Source organism: Choloepus didactylus, chromosome 21, assembly GCF_015220235.1.
Source record: "Choloepus didactylus isolate mChoDid1 chromosome 21, mChoDid1.pri, whole genome shotgun sequence".
NCBI classification, from domain to species: Eukaryota; Metazoa; Chordata; class Mammalia; order Pilosa; family Megalonychidae; genus Choloepus; species Choloepus didactylus.
The window spans coordinates 9,974,448-9,983,766 of NC_051327.1; the positions used below are offsets into that span (position 1 = coordinate 9,974,448).

The following is a 9,319-nucleotide window of genomic DNA, read 5'->3' on the forward strand; positions in this document are numbered from 1 at the left end:
TAAAAGGAGAGGAAAAAATAAGATATGACATATAAATTCCAAAAAACAAAATGGTAGTAGAAAGTACTGCCCTTACAGTAATAACACTAAATGTAAATGGATTAAACTCCCCAATAAAAAGACACAGACTGGCAGAATGGATTAAAAAACAGGACCCATCTATATGCTGTCTACAAGAAACTCACTTTAGACACAAGGACAAACATAGACTGAAAGTGAAAGGTTGGAAAAAGATATTTCATGCAAACAACAACCAGAAAAAAGCAGGAGTAGCTATATTAATATCAGACAAGTTAGACTTCAAAAGTGAAACAATTAAAAGAGACAAAGAAGGACACTATATATTAATAAAAGGGTCAACTCATCAAGAAAACATAACAGTCATAAATATTTATGCACCAAACCAGAATGCCCCAAAATTCATGAGGCAAACACTGCGATCACTGAAAGGAGAAATAGATACCTCTACAATAATAGTTGGAGACTTCAGTACACCACTCTCATCAATGGATAGAACATCTAGACAGAGGATCACTAAACAAACAGAGATGTTGAATTGTATGATAAATGAACTAGACTTGACAGACATTTATAGAACACTACATCCAACAACAGCAGGATACACTTTTTTCTCAAGTGCTCATGGAACATTCTCTAGGATAGACCACATGTTGGGTCACAAAGCAAGTCTCAACAAATTTAAAAATATTGATATTATACAAAACACTTTCTCAGACCACAATGGAATGAAGTTGGAAATAAATAAAAGGCAGAAGGTCATAAAATTCACAAAAATATGGAGGCTAAACAACACCCTCTTAGAAAACCAGTGCGTAAAGGAAGAAATTACAAGAGAAATTAGTAAATACCTCGAGGCAAATGACAATGAAAACACAACTTATCAAAACTTATGGGATGCAGCAAAGGCGGTGCTGAGAGGGAATTTTATTGCCCTAAATGCCTATATTAAAAGAGAACAGAGAGCAAAAATTGAAGAGTTAACTGCTCACCTGGAGGAATTAGAGAAAGAACAGCAAACTAACCCCAAAGCAAGCAAAAGGGAAGAAATAACAAAGATTAGAGCAGAAATAAATGCAATTGAGAACAGGAAAACAATAGAGAGAATCAACAAAACCAGAAGTTGGTTCTTTGAGAAAATCAATAAAATCGATGGACCACTGGCTAGGCTAACAAAAAAAAAAAAAAAGAGACAGCAGATGCAAATAAATGCAATCAGAAATGGGAAAGGAAATATAACTACCGACCCTGCAGAAATTAAGGAGATAATGAGAAGATACTATGAGCAACTATATGCTAATAAACTAGACAACTTAGATGAAATGGACAACTTCCTAGAAAAGCATAAACAACCAACATTAACTCAAGAAGAAATAGATGACCTCAACAAACCAATTACAAGTAAAGAGATTGAGTCAGTCATCAAAAAGCTCCCAAAAAGGAAAAGCCCAGGACCAGATGGTTTCACATGTGAATTCTACCAAGCATTCAAGAACGAATTAGTACCAATCCTGCTCAATCTCTTCAAAAAAATAGAAGAAGAGGGAAAGCTACCTAACTCTTTCTATGAAGCCATCATCACCCTAATACCAAAACCAGGCAAAGATACTACAAAAAAAGAAAATTATAGACCAATTTCTTTAATGAATATAGACACAAAAATCCTCAACAAAATACTCACAAATCGAATCCAGCAGCACATTAAAAGAATTATACAACACGACCAGGTGGGATTTATTCCAGGTATGCAAGGCTGGTTCAACACAAGAAAATCAATTAATGTAATACACCACATCAATAAATCAAAGCAGAAGAACCACATGATCATCTCGATTGATGCAGAAAAGGCATTTGACAAAATTCAACATCCTTGCCTGATGAAAACACTTCAAAGGATAGGAATAGAAGGGAACTTTTTCAATATGATAAAGGCAATATATGAAAAGCCCACAGCTAACATCACACTCAATGGGGAGAGACTGAAAGCTTTTCCTCTAAGATCAGGAACAAGACAGGGATGCCCACTATCACCATTGCTATTCAACATTGTGCTGGAAGTTCTAGCTAGAGCAATTAGGCAAGAAAAAGAAATAAAAGGCATCCAAATTGGAGAGGAAGAAGTAAAACTTTCACTAGTTGCAGATGACATGATTCTATATGTAGGAAATCCAGAAAAATCTACAGCAAAGCTACTAGAACTAGTCAATGAATACAGAAAAGTAGCAGGCTACAAGATCAACACCCAAAAATCTGTAGTGTTCCTATACACAAGTAATGTGCAACAAGAGGAGGAAATCAAGAAAAAAATCCCATTTACAATAGCAACCAAAAGAATCAAGTATTTAGGAATAAACTTAACCAAGGACACAAAAGACCTTTACATAGAAAACTATAAGAAACTGCTAAAAGAAATTGAACAAGACCTGAAAAAATGGAAGAACATACCATGTTCATGGATTGGAAGACTAAATATAGTTAAGATGGCAATTTTACCTAAACTGATTTACAGATTCAATGCAATACCAATTCAAATCCCAACAACTTACTTTACAGAAATAGAAAAACCAATAACTAAATTTATTTGGAAGGGTAAGGTGCCCCGAATAGCCAAAAATGTCTTGAGAAAGAGGAGTGAAGTGGGAGGTCTCACACTACCTGACTTTGAAGCATATTACAAAGCTACAGTGCTCAAAACAGCATGGTACTGGCATAAGGACAGATATACTGATCAATAGAATCAAATTGAGTGTTCAGAAGTAGACCCTCACATCTATGGACAACTGATCTTTGATAAGGCAGTGAAGCCGAAGCAACTGGGAAAGAGCAGCCTGTTCAATAAATGGTGTTTGGAGAACTGGATATCCATTTCCAAAAGAATGAAAGAGGATGTCCATCTCACACCTTATACCAAAATTAACTCAAAGTGGATCAAAGACCTAAACATTAGCACCAAGACCATAAAACTCTTAGAAGAAAATGTAGGGCAATATCTTAAAGATCTTGTGAAAGGAGGTGGTTTCTTTGACCTCACACCCAAGGCACAAGCAAGCAAAGAACAAATAGACAAATGGGATCTCCTCAAAATTAAACACTTTTGTACATCAAAGGACTTTGTCAGAAAAGTCAAAAGGCAACCTACACAATGGGAGATGATATTTGGAAACCACATATCAGATAAGGGTTTAGTATCCCAAATATATAAAGGAATCCTGCATCTCAATAACAGAAAGATAAACAATCCAATTAAAAAGTGGGCAAAAGACATGAACAGACATTTTTCTGAAGAGGAAATACAAATGGCTCAAAAGCATATGAAAAAATGCTCAACTCCACTGGCTATTAAGGAAATGCAAATCAAAACCACAATGAGATATCATCTCACACCTACCAGAATGGCCATTATCCAAAAAACAGAAAATGACAAGTGCTGGAGAGGATGTGGAGAAAGAGGCACACTTATTCATTGTTGGTGGGAATGTAGAATGGTGCAACCACTCTGGAAGACAGTGTGGAGGTTCCTCAGGAAGCTAAATATAGATTTGCCATATGACCCAGCTATTCCATTGCTGGGTATATACTCAGAGGAACTGAAACTTAAGACACAAACAGACATTTGTAAACCGATGTTTATTGCAGCAGTATTCACAATTGCCAAGAGATGGAAACAGCCCAAATGTCCATCAAAGGACGAGTGGATAAACAAACTGTGGTATATACACATGATGGAATATTATGCAGCTGTGAGACAGAACAAAGACATGGATCATGTAATAATGTGGATGAACCTTGAGGACATCATGTTGAGTGAAGTTAGCCAGAAACAAAAGGACAGATTCTGTATGGTCTCACTAATATGAACAGACATTAATGAACAAACTTTGGGAGTTAAAAGCTGACAACACAGGTGACCAGGAGATAGAAAGATGGCAGAGATCAGCCATTTGATGCTGAAGGACTACAGAATGTTTAGGATTGATTGCATAGATCCAGAAATAGATAGCATAATACTGTGTGATGGTAGCACGGTATTGTAAGTACACTGAACAAAGATGTCTGTGAGTAAAGCTGAAAGAGGTGGGATAGGAGAATGTATGACACCAGAGGTAAAGATAGATGATAAAGACTGGGACTGTATAACGTGGCAAAAACTGGAGTGGCCAATGACTGTTACTAAATATACAAATATAAAAATGTTTTTGCATGTGGGAAAGCAAATGAATGTCAACCATGTAGAAATTTGAAAAAGGGATGGTATTCAGGAAAAAACATAATCAAAGCAAACTGGAGTCTATGGTCAACAGTAACATTGTAATATACCTCCATTAAATGTAACAAAGGCAATACGCCAATGCTAAATGTATATGAGAAGGGGATATAGGGGAGTAATATGGGATTCTTGGTAGTGGTGTTATTTGCTGTCCTTAGTAGCATATTGTATTGTATGACATGTTATTTTTCTTTTTATCATTTTTTCTTATTGCTAAAAAAACAAAAAAAAAAAAACAATTTTTCTTGTAGTAATCAGTATATTCAAATGCTGATTGTGGTGATAAATGTACAACTTTATGATGATACCATGAACAACTGATTGTACACTGTGGATAAATGTATGGTATGTGAATATAACTCTATAAAATTGTAGAAAAATATATATATAGGAGTAAAAGTGTTGGAGAAAACATGGTGAGAGGGATGATGCCTCACCAATATGGACTAACTACAATGTGTAAACTCAGAATTGAATCTTAGAACATAGCCTAACACAATAATTGTAATAGTCCCTAGATTGTAAGCTCTTACAGCAGTTAACTCTATCCCTGAATTGTAAGGCCTGTCTCTAAACTTTAAGATGCTGATCCCCTAGCATATGTTGTCACAAACATTGGGACTAGCAGTTTGATGTGCTGAGCCCTCAAGCATGGGTCTTGCCCTTATGAAGCTCATTACCACAAAGGAAAGTCTAAAGTTGTATGTAATGGTGCCTAAGAGTCTCCCCCTGAGTACCTCTTTGTTGCTCAGATGTGGCCCTCTCTCTCTCTAACTGAGCCATCTCGACAGGTGAACTCGCTGCCCTCCCCCCTACATGGGACCCAACTCCCAGGGGTGTAAATCTCCCTGGCAACGCAGAGTATGACTCCCAGGGATGAATGTGGACCCGGCATCGTGGGACTGAGAGTATCTTCTTGACCAAAAGGGGGATGCAAAATGAGACAAAATAGTTTCAGTGGCTGAGAGATTCCAAATGGAGTCGAGAGGTCACTCTGGTGGACATTCTTATGCACTATATAGATAACACCTCTTAGGTTTTAATGTATTGGAATAGCTAGAAGTAAATACCTGAAACTACCAAACTCCAACCCAGCAGTCTGGACTCCTGAAGACAATTATATAATAATGTAGATTACAAGGGGTGACAGTGTGATTGTGAAGACCTTGTGGATCACACCCCCTTTAGCTAGTGTATGGATGAGTGGAGGAATGGGGATAAAAACTAAAGGACAAATGGGGTGGGATGGGGGGATGATTTGGGTGTTTTTTTTCACTTTTATTTTTTATTCTTGTTCTGGTTCTTTCTGATGTAAGGAAAATGTTCAGAGATAGACTGTGGTGATGAACGCATAACTATGTTATCATACTGTGGACAGTGGATTGTATATCATGGATGATTGTATGGTGTGTGAATGTATTTCAATAAAACTGAATTTAATTAAAAAAAAAAAGAAGAAGAATATATCAGACACCATAAATACAGTCATTTTGAAGCACTGCCAGTGAGGGCTCTAGACTTGATCACTTCCATATCCCCAGAACACAGCAGGCTGCCTGTCTTACTCCAGTCTCTCATTAAATGCTTTCTGTGTTGATATAATAACCCAAGGTATGACACAGAGAAGGTAATTATAATAGAAACAGGCTGATACGGTAGCGTTATGTTGTGAAGAAAATGCAACAGAGTGAACACACAATAAGATTGTTTCCATAAAAAAGAACAAAGTAGATTATTTTACCAACTTTGTGTTGTTACCTGTTTAACAGCCTGTATTTGTTAGCTAATTAGTTATAAGAAGGAAATTTTAAACCAAATTGCAAAATTTCAGGATCCATGAAGAAGTGAAAATTACCAAATCAGAGATATTCACATCTTGCATTTCTTAACAGATATGGATCTGTGTATCAAGTGTCTAGACTCTCAATACCCAAATACTGAGAGGGATTGCTGCCTCCAGAAGGCCGTGATCTCCCTGGCTTATGGAGACCCTTTGGGGGCAGCTCTGGCCTGCACAGCTCTGTGGCTCTCTCTCCTCACTGCTGCTGTCCTGGGGATCTTTGTGAAACGCCGAGATACTCCCATAGTCAAGGCCAACAACCGGACACTGAGCCTCATCTTGCTCATCTCACTCATCCTGTGCTTCCTCTGCTCCTTGGTCTTCATTGGCCGTCCCATCACAGCCACCTGCATCCTCCGACAAGCAGCATTTGGAGTTGCATTTACCGTGGCCGTTTCCACAGTTTTGGCTAAAACTCTTACTGTGATTCTGGCTTTCAAGGCTACAACCCCGGGAAGAAGGATGAGGCAGCGGTTGGTCTCAGGGGCCCCCAATTCTGTCATTCCTGCCTGCTCCCTGATCCAGCTGACTATCTGTGGACTCTGGCTGGGAACTTCTCCACCCTTCGTTGACAGAGACACTCATTCCGAGCCTGGCAGCATCATCATTGAGTGTAACAAGGGCTCCATCACTGCATTCTACTGTGTCCTAGGATTCCTGGGCTCCTTGGCCCTGGGGAGCTTCACCTTGGCTTTCCTGGCCAGGAACCTGCCTGATGCCTTCAATGAAGCCAAGCTCCTGACCTTCAGCATGCTGGTGTTCTGTAGCGTCTGGGTCACCTTCCTTCCTGTCTACCACAGCACCAAAGGGAAGGCCATGGTGGCTGTGGAGATCTTTTCCATCTTGGCCTCCAGTGCTGGGTTCCTGGGCTGCATCTTTGCTCCCAAGTGCTACATTATACTGCTAAGGCCCAAGAGGAAGACCCTGATGTTGCTAAGGGATAAAACAAGTTCTGTGGGGCTAGGAGGAAACTTTTTTGTCTTGGGTAAATTGGGCTCCACATCTGAATTAAATTGTTCCTTTAATAAGATATGAAATAATGAGCTAAAAATTGGATGAGTTTCACAATTTTCAGCAGTCATGAGACTCTCCTTTGTTTCATAGTGTCAGGGTACCACAACTCACAATCATCCAGGTGTTTCAGGCCTAAATTTTCTCTCAGAGTGATGTTTGGAGTAACATCTATGGATGGTTTCCATTCCTTCCGACAGTGTCTTTACTAACCCACCTATTGGTAGCATTCTTCTTCTATTTTCATATTTTCTCCATTTACCTCTCTCAAATTAAAGCCTCTCCTAAGTAAATTAACTAGCTCCTCCATGACCATTTGGTAATTATTCCTTCTTTTCCTTGTTAATTTGAAATGCTACATTTATTATATAAAAACCCCTGTATATTTATGAGTTTAATTCTGTATTCACTGATATGTCCTATCTTAATTTATACTAGGTTTAGATAGCTGGTAACACAAGTCTTCTTTCATTGTTCTTCCTGTTCAAAGTTGACTTGAATTTCCTGTACTTTTCTCTTCCACTTGAAAATCATCTTAGAAAATGTCATTAAAAATACTGTTGCCATATAGATTTTTATACTTTTCCTGAACTTTGCATGTATTTGGGGGAGAATTTTTGTATATGTACTTCCTTTAGAGTTTTCATTCAGAAACATGGTGCCTCTCTTTATATAAATATGTTTTGTAACTAGTTGCACCAGCCCCTTTCACTAAGTGATGTTAATTTTACAAGCCCATCAATCAGGGTCCTCACTCCAGCACTCAGACTCCACTCTTGACATTGGTGATGTTGTCACAGAGGTAGAAGAGAACTGGCAGGACCACACCATGGCTTGCAAACGTTCTGCTTAAGGGAGGAACTATCTCTTGAGCTTATGTTTCATTTTCAAATCCAAGTCACATGGCCAAGCTTAATGTCACTCTTGTGGGAATGTAAAATCCTCCCACACTGAGGAAAGAAACACCTGACATCAATAATGCAATCTACTACAGTATTCCCTCTTGGTCACAAATATTTGCTTCCATACCTTCTGCACACACCCACTCCTAAAGGGAAAGAAAAGGAAAGGTCCAGCCAATAATGTCGTCAGGCTCATGATAGTCTCTAAATCATACCTGCATGCAACCCTCTTAATCTAGAGATGTGAATTTAAAAGCATTATCTGTCCGTAGGAAATTGCTGATATTTAACCAGATATGTCCTACAAAAAGGCAATTCAAACTAATACTAATATCTGTGTCAGTTAGCTCTTTCTACTTTTTGCACGGGTAAAAAGAATCTCAAATTTTCAGTGGCTCACAGCCACAAGATTGATTTATTTATTATATTGTATATCTGTTAAGCATTAGAGTTATCTCTTTACTCTGAGGCCCAGGTAAAAAAGCAGCTCTGATCTGGGACACTGCTGCTGTTGGAAGCAGAGAACAAAGAGAGATTGAGAATCCTATTACAGATCACGCTACTTCTGCTTGGATCTGCCCAAATTTTATTCATCACAGAAAGTCACACATTTCGAGTCTGAGTTCAGTGGGATAGGAAAGGGAAATTTTCCTCTAGGAAGGGCAAAAATACTTGGAAACTACAATGCACTTGGAAACTACTACTCCCATTCAGTAATTTTGTTCATCCAATTCCCAGGGATATTAGAGGCCTTTCATTGATATTTTGAAGTGATATTTTTTGTTACATTTTTAATCTTATTTTTGATGTACAAGGAAGGAGTTGGTTTTTGTACACTGATTCATATAGAACCAGCAAACTGATCTGATATACTTGTATATATGTAGTAATGCACTTATGCAAAGTTTTTATTTTCCATTATTTATGCATACTTATTCCCATATATTTTTCTAAGTTTCATTTCATTATTTAGTATCTTGTATAAGAGTTGTGATGATTTGGGCTACCAGGTAGAGTTTTTGCTTTTAGTTATAATGTTAAAAAGATTTTACTATTAATTAGGTTGTTTATTTTATGATATATATTCCTGATCAAATTAAGAAAACTTTTGGAAATGTCTAGATTCTCTAAAGTAGGTCCAGGATTAACATTGAATCTTATAGAATAGTTTTTTGTTATCTAGGTAACTTTTCTGTTGAACATAGACGAGAGTGGAATCTCTGGGTCATAGGCTAATCCTATGTTCTGCTTCAGGAGTAAATACACTAAGTACATCATAGC

The 9,319-nt window shown here is 37.8% G+C and overlaps 1 protein-coding gene across 1 annotated transcript; it reads left to right on the forward strand.

Annotated features, from left to right (window-relative positions):
* Nucleotides 1-623: 623 nt before the first annotated feature.
* LOC119518132 (vomeronasal type-2 receptor 116-like) lies at nt 624-7,160 on the forward strand (the record flags this gene model as incomplete). The annotated part of the gene is made up of 3 exons (XM_037815183.1): nt 624-665; nt 5,827-5,912; nt 6,149-7,160. Coding segments are annotated over 3 exons (1,140 nt in total), but the record flags the coding sequence as incomplete, so codon positions are not given.
* Nucleotides 7,161-9,319: the final 2,159 nt, after the last annotated feature.